The sequence below is a fragment of the Pongo pygmaeus genome, chromosome 12 (assembly GCF_028885625.2).
Source record: "Pongo pygmaeus isolate AG05252 chromosome 12, NHGRI_mPonPyg2-v2.0_pri, whole genome shotgun sequence".
Classification (NCBI taxonomy): Eukaryota; Metazoa; Chordata; class Mammalia; order Primates; family Hominidae; genus Pongo; species Pongo pygmaeus.
The window spans coordinates 31,799,855-31,817,165 of record NC_072385.2 but is presented as its reverse complement, the minus strand read 5'-3'; the positions used below and the strand labels follow the sequence as shown (position 1 = coordinate 31,817,165).

Here is a 17,311-nt window from a genome sequence, read left to right as displayed (position 1 = left end):
TGCATATTATATGTGTTGCACAGATCATTTTTAGAAGCGTGGCTACTACAGTGGAAGAAGAAGTGGGATCTGTTGAAGGCCTTCAAGAACAGGTTAGGGAAGTGAAATCTCACCATTAGTGACCAGTAACACATCTTAGCCATGCCAAACAAGTACAATGATAAAGTAACAATCTCTGAATTTTTTTTTTTAAGTATACCGGTTTTATTACTAGCTAAGGTAGCTCTTAATCTTTTATTTTTAAAGATACAGTCTTTGAGAAATGTGAAAAGTGTTAACTTAAAAGTGGATGTATACTTGCGTATAGTTTCTGTGAGCTCTAGGTTAGGAATCCCTGACCTAAAAATGAATGTGCCTATACACTACTGTAGAACATAGAGCCTTATTCTGTTTTGAATCTGATAATGTCATTGTCCCAAGGGACCTTAGAAATGAAGACTTTAGACATGAGTAAACTGAGGCCAAGAGAGGCTGATTTACCCAAGGTGTCTTTACAGAGTAATAGCAGAAGTGGAACAAGAATCTGTATCTTACAGTGTACTGTTATTTCTCCTAGCTAGGAAATGATACTAATTTTTTGTTTATAATGAAGGAGAGGGGCCCTCTCCCTCCCCCTCCCCCTCCCTCTCCCTTCTTCGGTCTCCCTCTCCTTCTTTTTTCGGTCTCCCTCTATTGCCGAAGCTGGACTGTACTGCCGTGATCTTGGCTCGCTGCAACCTCCCTGCCTCAGGCTCCTGTGACTCTCCTGCCTCGGCCTGCCGAGTGCCTGGGATTGCAGGCGCGTGCCGCCACGCCTGAATGGTTTTAGTATTTTTGGTGGAGATGGGGTTTCGCCGTGTTGACCGGGCTGGTCTCCAGCTCCTGGCCTCGAGTGATCTGCCTGCCTCGGCCTCCCAAGGTGCTGGGATTGCAGACGGAGTCTCGCTCACTCAATGCTCAATGGTGCTCAGGCTGGAGTGCAGTGGCGTGATCTCGGCTCGCTACAACCTCCACCTACCAGCCTCCTGCCTTGGCCTCTTAAAGTGCTAAGATTACAGCCTCTGCCCCGCCGCCACCCCGTCTAGGAAGTGAGGAGCGTCTCTGCTTGGCCGCCCATCGTCTGGGATATGAGGAGCCCCTCTGCCCGGCCGCCCCATGTGGGAAGTGAGGAGCGCCTCTGCCCAGCTGCCATCCCGTATAGGAAGTGAGGAACGTCTCTACCCGGCCACCCATCGTCTGGGATGTGAGGAGCGCCTCTGCCCAGTCGCCCAACGTCTGGGAAGTGAGGAGCGCCTCTGCCCGGCCGCCCTGACTGGGAAGTAAGGAGCGCCTCTGCCCGGCCGCCCCGTCTGGGAGGTGAGGAGAACCTCTGCCCGGCCGCCATCCCGTCTGGGAGGAAGTGAGGAGCACCTCTGCCCGGCCGCCCCGTCTGGGAGGTGAGGAGCGCCTCTGCCCGGCCGCCACCCCGTCTGGGAGGAAGTGAGGAGCGCCTCTGCCCGGCCGCCCCGTCTGGGAGGTGAGGAGCGCCTCTGCCCGGCCGCCCCCTCTGGGAAGTGAGGAGCGCCTCTGCCTGGCTGCCACCCCATCTGGGAGGTGAGTAGCGCCTCTGCCCGGCCGCCCCATCTGGGAGGTGAGGAGTGCCTCTGCCTGGCCGCCACCCCGTCTGGGAAGTGAGGAGCGCCTCTGCATGGCCGCCCTGTCTGGGAGGTGTTTTCAACAGCTCCGAAGAGACAGCGACCATCAGGAGTGGGCCATGAGGACGATGGCGGTTTTGTTGAAAAGAAGGGGGGGAAGTGTGGGGAAAGGAAGGAGAGATCAGATTGTTGCTCTGTCTGTGTAGAAAGAGGTGGGCATAGGAGACTCCATTTTGTTCTGACTAGGAGAGATTCTTCTGCCTTGGGATGCTGTTGATTTATGGCCTTTCCCCCAGCCCCGTGCTCTCTGAAGCATGTGCTGTGTCAACTCAGGGTTAAATGGACTAAGGGCGGTGCAAGATGTGCTTTGTTAAACAGATGCTTGAAGGCAGCATGCTCTTTAAGAGTCATCACCACTCCCTAATCTCAAGTACCCAGGGACACAAACACTGCAGAAGGCCGCAGGGACCTCTGCCTAGGAAAACCAGAGACCTTTGTTCATGTGTCTATCTCCTGACCTTCTCTCCACTATTATCCTATGACCCTGCCATATCCCCCTCTCCGAGAAACACCCAAGAATGATCAATAAATACTTCATAAAAAAAAAAAAAAAGTAAGGTGGGTAGGGAGAAGAGAGTGAGTGGTAATCAGGCAGGATTTGATGGAAAAAAAAAATCCCACAGCAGCCATAAAATCCAATCTTAGGAAGCACTTAAATGAGAAGTTTTGGCACTTAATGAAGAAAACTGCAAAACTTATATAGGATGACTATTATTTGAACTATCAGTTCTCAGATTGGTTTATAAATTCTAAGACAAATTTGTTAAAAATTGTAGAGTTTTTTTGGCTGGATCTTGAGAGAATTCTACGTTTAAGTAAAAAACTAGCAAGAGTAGCTAAATTTTTTGTAAATGAAAAGAAAAAAGTGACATCCTACTGAAAGAGACACTAAAACTTATCACAGTTACAGTAATGTGGTAGAATTCTGATGCAAGAATGGTACAGATTAATGTAGCAGAAGAGAGTGATACTTCCGCATAACAACAAACAGGTGCCAGGCTCTCTTCTAAGCACTTTACATATCTCAATACACTTAATTCTCAAAACAACCCCCAAGTATATTAGCATCAACACTTTACAAGTGAGGACTCTGAGGCGTAAATAGATGAAGGAACTCAAAGTCACAGACTCAGATTTCTTAAGAAACCTCAGGGTCACAGAACAAGTAACAGAGCAGAGCTGAAATTTTAATTCAGGGAGTCTCGTTCCAGATCTGTTGTTTCATCAACTAAGCTATACCATCTCAGTAAAGTTTGAAACAGAAACCAATGAAGAAAGAAATTCCTTCTAAGGAATTAGGTTTTTATTTCACTCCACATAGCAAAATGTATTCTGGATGGGTTAAAAAATTTTGTGAAAAATATTTTTTAAAAACCTGGAGTGAAGTACTTGATCTTTTTTTTAACTGACTTTTGGATACAAAAGACTTTTTCAAACTTTAGATACTAAATTTAGGCCAGGTGCAGTTGCTCACGCCTGTAATTCTAGCACTTTGGGAGGCCAAGGTGGGTGAGTCACTTGAGGCCAGGAGTTTGAGATCAGCCTGGCCAACACAGCGAAACCCTGTCTCTACAAAATATACAAAATTTAGCTGGGCATGGTGGCACACACACTCATGGTGACTGTAGTCCTAGCTACTCGGATGGCCGAGGCACGAGAATCACTTGAACCTGGAAGGTGGCAGTTGCAGTGAGTGGAGATTGTACCACTGCACCCCTACCTAAAGTATTTTAACAAATTACAAAGGAAAAGATTGATAGATTTAACTACTTGAAATTGATATGTCTGGTCTACCTCTGGAAGAAATTAATAGATTATAGGGTCTCTTAAAATGTAAAGAAGCAAGTTCCTCATGTAACTTGCTCTTATGAAGCCCATATATAAATTTTAAATGGGTTTTTTAATGGATTTATAAGATCTTTATATATAAGCATACTAATTCTTTGTCATGTATAAATTTAAATTTTCAAATTTCATTACCATATTTTCATATGTAATATAAACTTACGTATAAAAATGTGACAGGATTTAAGGTAGAACCAGAGGTGCTGAAATGTTTATTAATGTTGATCACTTTTAAAAACACATATACCTGTGCTCTATTAGGTTCTTCAGGATGCATCATTATAAAGATACTGAGTAATTTTTGGAGTTTGTTAATTTGGCTAGTTTTTTAGTGTTCATATCACTTGTAATAACTTGTATCGGTTTATCAAAAGATCTGAACACACAGGAGTCCTAGAGGGACAATAATTTGTAATTATTCAGATGTTTAGAAGTGTCTACCCTGCATAAGGAAAGTAGACTCTTGTATGCATGGCATTCATTTTTGTTCCAAGACTCCCCTTAGGAATAATACTTGATTAAAATCAGAATTTCCCAAAGGGAGCCATTATTTATTATGCTTTGGCATAGCAATTCAGTTTTTACAGCTATTGACAGCAATTGGAACCAGAATGAGTAAAAATGAAGAAGGCCAGATAGAGACTAAGAGGATAAATATCTCTGATTTCTAGAGGAGCCTACCCAAATACTAAACAAGCAGAGAATCTTCTTTCTATGGAAAAGAAAAGACCCTAGTGATACCTCAACCCTGTATGCATGTGTGCCAAGAAGTAGCAAACTCATAAATAAACATAGAAAAACATACTTTGGGAGGCCATAGCTTGAGGATTGCCTGAGGTCAGGAGTTCGAGACCAGTCTGGCCACATGGGGAAACCCCATCTCTCCTAAAAAATACAAAAAAATTAGCTGGACATGGTGGTTGAGGCAGGAGAATTGCTTGAACCAGGGAGGTGGAGGTTGCAGTGAGCTGAGATCGCGCCACTGCACTCCAGCCTAGCGACAGAGCGAGACAACGTCTCAAAAAAAATAGAACATAAGCCAGATTCTAGATTCCCAAGTCTTGTCTTCTGCCACTGAAATCACTAAATGGACAGACTATAAAATCAAAATTCAGATTGTAACAGTCAGCCACCAGTTGAGTCAAATAATTGACCATATGTAAATGAGAATTAGAAACAAAAGTGTGTTAGTCAAGGATCCGATCTGGGAAGCAAGAGCCGGGCATGGTGGCTCACACCTGTTATCCTAGCACTTTGGGAGACCTAGGCAGGCAGATTGCCTGAGCTCAGGAGTTTGAGACCAGCCTGGGCAACATGGCGAAACCCTGTCATCTACTAAAACTGCAAATATTAGTTGGCTGTAGTGGCACACACCTATAGTCCCAGCTACTTGGGAGGCGGAGGGAGGAGAATCGCTTGAACCCAGGAGACAGAGGTTACAGTGAGCTGAGGTTGCACCACTGCACTCCAGCCTGGGCGACAGAGCAAGACCCCATCTCAAAAAAAAGATTTCGCAAGCACGATCCAAAAGAGCATAAATGCCACACAAGACCCAGCAGAGGCCGGGCTCAGTGGCTCATGCCTGTAATTCCAACACTTTGGGAGGCTTGAGACATGCGGATCACCTGAGGTCAATTCAAGACCAGCCTGGCCAACACGGTGAAACCCTGTCTCTACTAAAAATACAAAAATTAGCAGGTTGTGGTGACACATGCCTGTAATCCCAACTACCCCGGAGGCTGAGGCAGGAGAATCATTGGAACCCGGGAGGCAAAGGCTGCAGTGAGCCAAGATCGCGCCACTGCACTCCAGCCTGGCAACAGAGCGAGACTCCATCTTAAAAAACCACCAGAGAAGCCTGTGGAGGTGAGCCAAGGACACAAGAGGTCCAGGTCCTCAGGAAAGCCACTGCCAGGCTTCACAGTCCTCTTGGTTAATGTCGTTTCTCTTTTACGCATAATATCTCAGTGGAACTTCCAAATATAAACTTTGCAAGAAAACATATAAACAGTGTGCTAGCAATAAAACCACAATTAGATACCACCTCACATCAGTCAGGATGGCTACTATTAAAATGTCAAAAAAAATAACAGGTGCTGGTAAGGTTGCAGAGAAAAAGGAACACTTACACTTTTGGTGGGCGTGTAAATTAGTTCAGCCATTGTGGAAAACAGATCCCTCAAAGACCTAAAAACAGAAATACCATTTGACCCAGCAATCCCGTTACTGGGTATATACCCAAAGGAATGTAAGTCATTGTGTCATAAAGCCACATGTACGTGTATGTTCTCTGCAGCACTATTCATGATAGCAAAGACGTGGAATCAACCGAAGGGCCTGTCAGTGGTAGACTGGATAAAGAAAATTGGTATATATACACCATGGAATACTACACAGCCATAAAAAAATATGAGATTATGTCCTTTGCAGGGACATGTATGAAGCTGGAAGCCACTATCCTTAGCAAACTAATGCAGGAATGGAAAACTAAATACCACATGTTCTCATTTATAAGTGGGAGCTAAATGATGAGAACACATGGACACGTACAGACGAGCAACAGACACTGGGGCCTAACAGAAGGTGGAGGGGTAGGAGGAGGGAGAGGATCAGGAAAAACAAGTAATGGGTACTAGGCTTAGTACTTGGATGGGGAAATAATCTGTTCAACAAACCCCTGTGACACAAGTTTGCCTACATAACAAACCTGCACATGTACCCCTGAACTTAAAAGTTAAAAAAATTTTTTAAAACACCATTTTGCTAGTAATTTTGCAGGCACATTTATGGGAAGAAAATAGAAGTTTTCCAGAAACAAAGGCAAAAACAGGATTTATAAGGAAGGAGAGAGAGAGAAAAAGAACTACATGCAATCTCGAAACTGAATCTCATTTACATATTTTGGTGGATAACCTAATTAGCTTGTGTGTGGCAAAAAAGTCTGATCATTCTGTCCTTCAGTAGGCCAACTAGGAATATCAAAGAAAATTCAGTTGGCTTTGGATTCTTCAGGAAATACTGAAAGTGTCACTGCAGAGTGTGAGAGACTAAATCTATGAATGTCTTCCAGTGTTCTTTCATTAGCACCTTTACCTTATATTAGGTCAGGCCTGGAATATTTCTCTCATCAGAATTCTTCAGGTAGAGTTAGGTATCCAGGTTAAACTTTATCCTCTGTCCTTAAATTGTGTTTATTAAACGTTTTATCTATCCTTAAATTGTGGTTACATTTCAGAAATTCATTTTTGTTAATGAGTAGAATATTTAACCTTGGAGCTATTATATTGTTTATATTTAAAATTTTCTTCTCCTTTCATATGTTTCCCCCACCCTCCAATACTAAAAGTTACCCAAAATATGCTAATTTTATTACCTAATGCCAGTTAGGTATTCTGTTCAACTTGGGTAAATATTTTAAGCATCCGGAATGGACTCATGAATCTTAAGGTGGGTTGATGATGAAGTCTGACCTGTTGAATGCATAATAATATGCCAAAGTTAAATCCTTCTTTTATTGAAGAATCTTTTATTAGAATATGAAAAGCAGTCAGAGCAACTGGATGTGGAAAAAGAACGTGCTGATAATTTTGAGCGTCATATTGAAGACCTTACAAGACAATTAAGAAATTCGACTTTGCAGGTAATTTTTTAATAAATCCAAAAATGAAAACTATAACAGGTATATTTTAATCTCAATACTTTTTGCATAAAAAATTAAATATAGTCGGAAACAGAATTTATTCCCCCCCCCACTTCACCCTCCTTCCCACTTAGGAGAAAAGAATAAGACGAAACAGCTAGCAACTATCTTGCTTATTATTCTAATCTCAGTTCCCCTAGAGAATTGTTTGTTTGTTTGGGGGTTTGTTTGTTTTTCATTTCTGCTCTTTGCTCTGCCAGTGCAACCTGATCTCTTGTAAGGTTTACCATATTAGTATTTCAATGACAGATTTTAAAACTGATTCTTAATATTATGGTTCTGTAGCATGGACTTGGAAATCTTCATTTGTCACACTATGCCAATATTCTCATTAATGTACCTGTTCATTCTTCCTCTGCTGTATGTTTTCTGCATGTTTATAGTAATGAATCATTTGTCATTTCAGTGTGAAAAAATAAATTCTGATAATGAAGATCTCCTGGCTCGTATTGAGACACTACAGTCTAATGCCGAATTATTAGAAGTACAGATTTTAGAAGTCCAGAGAGCCAAAGCAATGATAGACAAAGAATTAGAAGCTGAAAAACTTCAGAAAGAAGAGAAGATAAAGGTAAAAACAATCCTGTGAGATTGATTCACATATATATGATGCATTTACCAAAATATTATTTAAATGAAGGGAAGACTTACTAAAGAGTAGCATTTATGAATACAGCAGAGTTCATTAATTCCTTAATACCAACCATAAATTTGAGAATCCATGCTGTGATTTGGGGGTGTATACATTTTAAACATTGAAATATTCCCAAACTTTCTGTATTTTAGCATGTCAGATTTATTTTATTTATTTATTTTTATTTTTTATTTTTTATTTATTTTTTTTTATTTTTTTTTTTTTTTGAGACGGAGTCTCGCTCTGTCGCCCAGGCTGGAGTGCAGTGGCGCAGTCTCAGCTCACTGCAAGCTCCACCTCCCGGGTTCACACCATTCTCCTGCCTCAGCCTCTCGAGTAGCTGGGATTACAGGCAGTCACCACCATGCCCAGCTAATTTTTCGTGTGTGTTTTTAGTGGAGACGGGGTTTCACTGTGTTAGCCAGGATGGTCTCAATCTCCTGACCTTGTGATCCACCCGCCTCAGCCTCCCAAAGTGCTGGGATTACAGGTGTGAGACACCATGCCAGGCTGTCAGATTTATTTTAAAGCCCCTTAAAAATACCTTTTTAATGTTGGTTGGGTTGTGTGGGTTGTTTTTATTTTTAGTTTCAGGCACATGCCACTACTGTAAGTGAACTTGAAGAACTTCAGGTACAACTTCAAAAGGAAAAGAAACAGCTTCAGAAAACCATGCAAGAATTAGAGCTGGTTAAAAAGGTAAAATAAAACACTAGGATGAAAATTGATGTAATGTTCACATTGTTCTGTTTTGTTGTTCTATTTGTTCTGTTCTCTCTGCGATCTCACGCTGTGGCCCAGGCTGGAGTGCAGTGGCATGATCTCGGCTCACTGCAACCTCCGCCTCCCGCGTTCAAGCAATTCTTGTGCCTCAGCCTCCCAAGTAGCTGAGATTCCACGCATGCATCACCACACCTGGCTAATTTTTTGTATTTTTGGTAGAGATGGAGTTTCACCAATTTGGTTAGGCTCGTCTGGAACTCCTGACCTCAAATGATCCACCCATCTCAGCCTCTCAGAGTGCTGGGATTATAGGTGTGAGCCACCGCACTCAGCCTGCATTGTTAAACTATTCTATACATGTTGAAAAGAAGTGTTTTAGAATGTTACTTGTGCTACTAAAATAATGCTTTATAAATTATTTGCTCAAAAAATTGAAAATTTAACTTAATTCTCTAAGTACCAGTCCTTTCAGAAGAATCTAGGCTCCTGATTTACAAGATTTTGGTTTGACATTTCATTTTGTATACATGATTGTTGTATGACACATTAAGATTTAATTAATGTCAAAGCTTGAAATTTGTATTATACTTAAAACTTTGGCTGACTTTACTCCTTCAAAGATGAGGCTAAAAAGAAATGTACTATAAGAGCCACTTGACATATTAGTATTTTATAAATAAGAGCTCCACAAGCTACAACTGTCAGTTGTAGTTAGTTATAATGAAATAAAATGAAACTAAGAAAGCTGGGTTAAACTACTAGAAAATATTTTGTGAAATTAAAAACTAGAAAATATCCAACTCCTCATTTCTTTGTTACATTGTAAACGATTTCAGTATTACAGAAAAGCACCCATTTATTGCTGTGGCATCATTTTAGCAATTTTACAAATGACAAAAAAAATTTACAAATGAACTGATCTACTATTGTGTAAATCTTCTACTTATAAAATGTGCAGGATGCCCAACAGACCACATTGATGAATATGGAAATAGCTGATTATGAACGTTTGATGAAAGAACTAAATCAAAAGTTAACTAATAAAAACAACAAGATAGAAGATTTGGAGCAAGAAATAAAAATTCAAAAACAGAAACAAGAAACCCTACAAGAAGAAATAAGTGAGTTAAAGAAAATTCACTTTACCTTTTAATTATTTCATCATAACAACTTGATTTGGTGGGGGGCATTACTTGTTTATTTCACCAGTCTTTCACTGTCAGTCGGGTGTTTAACACAGTGATAAATGTTACTGGGGACCCAGAATGGGTGTAAAACTATTTGCCATTAAGATGTTTATAGTCCACATTTATTCACTTTAACATTTCTTAAGTACCTTGCTGTTTCCTGGTCTGGGTTAACTAAGATTGTCTATGGGTTGTAACTGTTACAGCCAGGAGATGGGTACAGTAGAGTTTATGGCACTGTTGTTACTACTGTCACATATGTTTGAAGTATTCCATAATAAAAAGCTAAAACAGGCTTAAAGATAAGCCAATACAAAGAAGACATATTTATGTATTTAAATTCACTGATAAAAATTGTTACATCTTTTTCTGCTGAAATTATTTCTTGTGCTAGCTTCATTACAGTCTTCAGTACAACAATATGAAGAAAAAAACACCAAAATCAAGCAATTGCTTGTGAAAACCAAAAAGGAACTGGCAGATTCAAAGCAAGCAGTACGTTAATTTTTCAGTTTCGTATTTTAGTACTTGTTCATAATTTATTTGTGAGTAACATTAAAAAAAATTTAACCAAGATTCTCATTCTGTAGGAAACTGATCACTTAATACTTCAAGCATCTTTAAAAGGTGAGCTGGAGGCAAGCCAGCAGCAAGTAGAAGTCTATAAAGTAAGGGTTTTACTTTTTAAGATTAAAAAAAGTTTTTTCATGTAGAAGTGAAGTACCATTTAGAGATTTTATTAATTATCCTATAAGGATATCTAGAAAGATTCCTCAACATTTTGAGGAAGTTACAACAATAAATCAAATCTGGCATATAACTGGAGTATATTGGTTAGCTCAAGCTAGATTATTTTCACGTATTTGGAAATTCGTAATATACTATAGAATAGTGCAAAATAAAATAAGCCTGCATCTGAACTTAATGATATTGCAGTCACAAGGAACAGTTTATAAAGTGATTTTATACGTTTGCTATGTTTGCGTATATTTTTATATATATAATGTCTTGAAGTATTTAAACATTGTATGTTAAATATGTAGTCTGGGATGTTCATTTTTTTGAATTGATGTTGGTTTAAGAAAAGATAGCTTAGTGAGAAAATGTTCTACTTGTCTCTACTTTTTCAATAATAATACATAAAAATATTTCACTACTTAATTATGCCTTATATGTACTTATGTCTCAAACCTAAAGTTTGTATTTTAAGGAAAACCTCTTTAACTAGTGAAGATAGGATTTGCTAAAGCTAAATTTAAAGATTTACCCCCAGATACAGCTGGCTGAAATAACATCAGAGAAGCACAAAATCCACGAGCACCTGAAAACCTCTGCGGAACAGCACCAGTGTACGCTAAGTGCGTACCAGCAGAGAGTGACAGCACTACAGGAAGAGAGCTGTGCTGCCAAGGTGCGTTCTTCAGCCACAGCAAGCCACTGGGATTTTATTATCAGCTAGTCATTGGTTTACTCCAGGGCTGTGCTCTCCCTTTTTAGTATTTTGCTGTTAAGAGCACTTATTAGATTAAGACCTGTTCAGTTAATCTGGGTCTAACCCCAATCCCATGCCAACCCTAATCGTAACTTGGATCACTTTTTTTGCCAAAAGGGAAAACATGTTTTTTCCATTTCAACCTTGTTTTGCAATTTATGTGTCACTTATTTATAAAGCTTTTTTTATTAGAAAAGTGTTACAGTTCTTAGGGCTAAATGATTATAAAATAACATTTTAATAGCATGGCTGTGGGGGGCCTACTTTCTTGTCATCATCCAAAACAGACACAGTGCAGTGGTTGTGTTAGATGCAGCTCTTATTTAAGCAATCATGGCAACACTGTTGTGGGAGTTTACAGATCACTTCAAGAAAGTGGAAGACCTAGGACTTAACACTTAACCACCCTGTTTTGAAAACTGAAGTTCAAATAACTTAATTTCTTTGAGTTAATTTTTCTAAAATTTATAAAAAGAGGAGATATCATAAGAGAAAATGTTTATAAAGTTCCAAAAGTACATAGTGTCACTATAAAATGTATGGTTAGTAAATTAATCTACCAGGGCAGAAGACATGGTAGAAACGGATCTCTTATCAGAAAATATGTATTATTGAGAGGCCTTTAAAAAGTGTAAGGCCTCCCAACATGAAGACCTGATAAATGTTGGAGGCAATGGATATCCTAATTACCCTGATTTGCTTATTACACATTGTATGCATCCATCAAAATATCACATGCACCCCATAAATATGTACAATTATGTATCAATTAAAAACTTTTAAGTGTAAAGCCAACAGAAGTATGCTTTTTAGCAAGGTTAATCAAGAAACCAAAAAGAATGTCAGCTATCTTTCTCATTTTCAAAAACAGGTTTTTATCTCAATTTGTTAATCTCTGAAAGAAAATAGAAGGACCCTGTTACAATAGAAAACGTTTCTCTCTTTTAAATGTTATAGGCAGAACAAGCTACTATAACCTCTGAATTCGAGAGCTACAAAGTCCGAGTTCATAACGTTCTAAAACAACAGAAAAATAAATCTGTGTCTCAGGCTGAAACTGAGGGCGCTAAACAAGAAAGGTAAAGTCTAAATTAAATATGCAGAGTTTTCCTCCCACAATGCAGGTTCTTCACCAAGTAGATTGAAAATCCTATTATTTTTTTTTTTTTTTTTTTTTTTTTTTTTTGAGACAGAGTTTCGCTCTTGTTGCCCAAGCTGGAGTGCAATGGTGCAATCTCAGCTCACTGCCACCTCCGCTTCCTGGGTTCAAGTGATTCTCCTGCTTCAGCCTCCTGAGTAGCTGGGATTACAGGCGTACACCATCATGCCCAGCTAATTTTTGTATTTTTATTAGAGACGGGGTTTCACCATGTTGGCCAGGCTGGTCTCAAACTCCTGACCTCAGATGATCCACCCGCCTCAGCCTCTCAGAGTGCTGGGATTACAGACGTGAGCCACAGCACCCGGCCTAAAATCCTATTATGATTTTTAACTGTGAAATTATGTATATTGTTACCAAAGAGAACAGAATTTCTTGGCTTCACTGTGTCTGCAAACAGTAACAGGGAAACTTCATTACAAAGGACACTGTTGCAAACTCTAAAATTAGATGTTAAAGTGCACAGTGAAGCCAAGATATGAGATAATAGGTTAACAGTTCAATCTTGTCTTAATAAGATCTTGTCATGGTAGAAAATACAGGCATTAAAATTACATTATGATTTGTTTTTCCAATTTTGAAAATTTAGAAGTAAAAATTAAAATGCTAAGTATACTTATTTGCCATTAATTTAGGTTAAACAGAAGTTGCTTTAAAATATTTCACTTATTTCAGAAATTTTAAATTTAGTACTGAATTTTGGTCTAGAATTAAACTTTTCTTATTTATGACCATTTCAGTGCTATTTGAATGGTATATTGTTTATGCTGCTTTAAAACTAGCATACAGATCCTGTTTGTACTGGGAGTAAGAGAGAGATAGGGCATTCCATGGCATCTGTGTTGAGCGGTTCAGTATTCAAAGCAGTTTTACATCTGGCTTTTACTGTTCTAAACAAGACTAATTATTCTGAAATTTTTGTATGTTTATGTTTCTGTTACTTTCATTTAGGAATCTATTAAATATAGAGACTGTAGATTGAAACATGGTATTTTCTTTCCAGTAGCTCATTATATAAAGGGGAAATTAGATACTCATACATTTCATAAATATAAATGTCACCATTTTCAAGAGCCATTTTTGACCATGCCTAAATTTTGAGTTCACATTATATGAATGTAAATGTTTTGTGTTCCTTCTTTCTTATAATATACATTTAAAAAAAAAAGAAACTAATAGTGTATTGTACTCATTGTGGCAGAATCAGGATTTTAACTGTTTCCACCTAGTGTTTTTTCCAAGTCTAAAAAGACCTGCTTTTCTTCAGGGATTATCTTTCACTGTAACTTGGTCTGACATACCATTCTTATAACAACAATTTAAGAACTGTGTGAGTGTGCCGGGCATGGCAGTTCACACCTGTAATCCCAGCACTTTGGGAGTCCAAGGCTGGAGGATCACCTGAGGTCAGGAGTTCAAGACCAACCTGACCAACATGGTGAAATGCTGTCTCTACTAAAAATAAAAAATTAGCTGAGTGTGGTGGTGGGCAACTGTAGTCCTAGCTACTCAGGAGGCTGAGGCAGGAGGATCACTTGAACCTGGGAGGCGGAAGTTGCAGTGAGCCGAGATTGCACCACTGCACTCCAGCCTGGGCAGCAGAGCCAGACTCCGTCTCAAAAAAAAAAGTAGTGTGAGGTTTTTTCTTTAACTGACATAGTCCTGTAACATAAAATAGGTTATTTTGATGCCCCTTTTTGAATATGAAATTCTAAATTTTGGAGAAATTTTTTGTAAATCTGTAATGCCTAAGATTTTAAATCTGGCTATAGTATCTTTTGTATTATATTTAATCCTAGTCTTGAATTCTTCAGACTATTATATTTCCTTTAGAATCATCCAAGTGTATGGCATTGAAAGGTTGAAGGGTTAAACTATATTTGAAACCACAAAATCAAATTCACCTTTTTCAAAAAATTTTAAAACTGTATTTCTGTTTTAGGGAACATCTGGAAATGCTGATTGACCAGCTAAAAATGAAATTACAAGATAGCCAAAATAACTTACAGATTAATGTATCTGAACTTCAAACATTGCAGTCTGAACACGATACACTGCTAGAAAGGCACAACAAGATGCTGCAGGAAACTGTCCAAAGAGGCGGAACTCGGGAAAAGTAAGGCTGTTAGCAGCACTAACGCTGTACCAGACAGCAATGTATTTCTTTGTTGAAACTTCTAATATGTTGATCCTTGAGATAAATGCAGATTAGAAAATAAAAAATAGACATTTCTAAAGGCTTGGTAACTTTGCTTTATCTACCTTAGAGCTTCGCCTTTTACGTTGCTTTTATATTTTGCATTTTTAAGAACAATTAATGTCTATCTGCTCATCCAGTATTGTGTCTCCTACAGCCTTGTTGGCTAGGATGTTTCTCTAAAAAAACAAACAAAAACATGCTACTTTTCCAACCCAGGTATCAAATCATAAGCATTTTTTTTCTAGAAGAAAACACCCAAATAGTTGCTAACTGAAAAAGAATATGCAACTTATCTTTGCAATTCTGTCTTCAATTTGTCATATTTTGTTCATCACTATAATACTTTAAATAGACATTAGAAGTATTGGCAAAATAAATAGATTATTGTGAACAAGAAGTTTTCAACTCCTGTGATAAAGAAATTGGGTAGTAGGAGTATTAGGCTGAGGAAAAGAATTCTTCATTGAGCATCTTTTATCAAGGGTGTTAAGATAATTTTATCACAGATTTGCTTATATAATATATACCTAATCTTATGCTAATCTGAAAAATGAAAGCAGGTTTAGCTTTTTGTGGCTTCTGTCTGTTAACAGTGGAATTTGCATGTTAATCATGTAAACCAAAGTTTCAGGGAAGATGTACCAGTTTTCTAACTGCCTATCACCAGGGTTTACCATGAGATTATCTTATATATAGTGATGTTTGCTTGATATTCTCCAACACTTATTCTTTAGGAAAGTTATTGCGAATTACATTGCTAACACAAATAAAGTACTGTTGATTCCTCTAAAGTAATTCAGTCTTTCAATAAGTGTTTTTTGAGCACCTACTATGTGCCAGTCAGTTTTCATAGCATTTTGAGATATCTTTAGGAGTCTTTCCTCTTCTTCAGAAATATTAAAAACTAATGGTATTGTTACTGTCTGTGCTCAAGTATGAAGAAATAGCCTTCTCTTTATATAGTCTCCACTTTTAAAAAATGTTTTAATATTCATACTTTCTCTATAGCAGATTGTGAAAATGGTTCCAGAGGAATGTGATAATTAGGCTAACTAATGAATATCTGTATTACCCAGAGACTACAGTTAATATAAACACCTCTGTAACAACTGAGACGGAACAGTGAGCTTCTGTCAGCACAATCATTCTGATTCCAGATGGGGGGTTTAAGCATTTAGCTTTCAAATTGGTAAATTCATAAATGTCAGTGATACTGCCTGAGAATAGACACTTTACCCTACCTCTAATTTTTATCCTGCTTGGACTATTTTTGTAACCTCCGATGGTTCTTCCTTCACTTTCTTGGTAGATATTGTTTGAACAAAATGCTTGCAGAGAAATGTGTATACACTAGTATTTTCTAGATTCATTAATCAATATGAACTTAATAATTAAGATTTCTTTTCTGAAACATGGTATTTTATTGCATTTCTCCTTTCAGCCACTAAACCCTGTTTTAAACCTTGTATGGTGCCCATATGTGTAGCAGGTAGAAAAAATATCTTGGAAAAGTACAGACTAAACTGTTAACAATGTTTATCTACCTGTGGAATTGGGATTTTATCCTGCCAGGCATGAGAGTAATAATAAGGGGCTTTTACTTTTTTCTCTGGCAGCTTTTGTATTTTTTTAATTTTTATGAGAGAATTCTGTGGATCCCCTGTATAAAAGGAAATTTATTTATTTATTTATTTATTTACTTTTTACCAAAGCCAAACATATAAAACATGAAAACTACAGGTAAACCATTAAAAGTGATGGTTCCCGAATTGTAGGCCCACTGGTTAGTTTCAGGCTGAGTACATAAAAATCACATTGAAAACTACTAAAAGTAGAGAATTCCTAGAACCACTACTGAGGTCCTGATTCAGTGGGTGTAACATGAAAACTAGACGTCTCTATTTTCAACAAGGTACTCCAGTGATTCTCATGTGCAGTGAGATTTGAAACAGCTATAGTAAACCAAGTCTGTGTTTGTTGTGGTTCATGTTAATCGACTCAAAAATGGATACTGTCCGCTAAAGTTTTCTGAGTAAATCAAAAGAGTGTGGGTTTTTTTTTTTTTAATGTTTTCAGGGTAGTAGATAAAAGGGAGATTAATCTTACATTTATGTGAGCTACCACATACGATGATGTGAAGAAGTGGACTAATTAAAAGTATAATTATTTTATGCTTTAAATATAGTCCTATTTTCTGATGAACCATGAAAGAAGTTCCTAGTCTGGACAACACAACACAGTTTCTTAACGGGAGTTCTTCATCTGAAATGTGTAACAGATTATTTGAACTAGATGACAGCCAGTGTCAGTTCTCATCAAGTTATTCCACAATGAGTACAGTGTAGGTATGTAGGAGAGAAGTTGATTCATACATTCAGTAGAGGTCTTAGAGCTAATTCTCTTGCAGAACCCAGTTGAGAAAGGCTAAGTCAGCATATAAAATTGAAAGGTCTTCTGTAACTAAGTTTCTCATCTTTCAGATTGTATTCAATACAATCAGAGAACATGATGATGAAATCTGAACATACACAGACTGTGAGTCAGCTCACATCCCAGAACGAGGTCCTTCGAAATAGCTTCCGAGATCAAGTGCGACATTTGCAGGAAGAGCACAGAAAGACAGTGGAGACATTACAGCAGCGGCTCTCCAAGATGGAAGCACAGCTCTTCCAGCTTAAGAATGAACCGACCACAAGAA

The 17,311-nt window shown here is 38.3% G+C and overlaps 1 protein-coding gene across 13 annotated transcripts in view; it reads left to right on the top strand.

The window, feature by feature from the left end:
- The window catches only part of LOC129028877 (GRIP and coiled-coil domain-containing protein 2-like), a 36,198-nt gene that overhangs the window by 2,063 nt on the left and 16,824 nt on the right, over positions 1–17,311 (top strand). For 6 of the 13 annotated variants that reach the window (XM_063649247.1, XM_063649242.1, XM_063649243.1 and 3 more), the window contains exons 2-11: positions 7,052–7,158; positions 7,625–7,789; positions 8,441–8,551; positions 9,534–9,696; positions 10,157–10,257; positions 10,353–10,430; positions 11,036–11,173; positions 12,212–12,333; positions 14,356–14,529; positions 17,094–17,311. In XM_063649247.1, coding sequence (XP_063505317.1) covers positions 7,052–7,158; positions 7,625–7,789; positions 8,441–8,551; positions 9,534–9,696; positions 10,157–10,257; positions 10,353–10,430; positions 11,036–11,173; positions 12,212–12,333; positions 14,356–14,529; positions 17,094–17,311 — 1,377 coding nt within the window. Of the gene's footprint in view, positions 1–1,065; positions 1,573–7,038; positions 7,159–7,624; positions 7,790–8,440; positions 8,552–9,533; positions 9,697–10,156; positions 10,258–10,352; positions 10,431–11,035; positions 11,174–12,211; positions 12,334–14,355; positions 14,530–17,093 lie in introns of those variants that run through there. The other 7 variants (XM_063649250.1, XM_063649245.1, XM_063649244.1 and 4 more) reach the window with 5 other exon arrangements.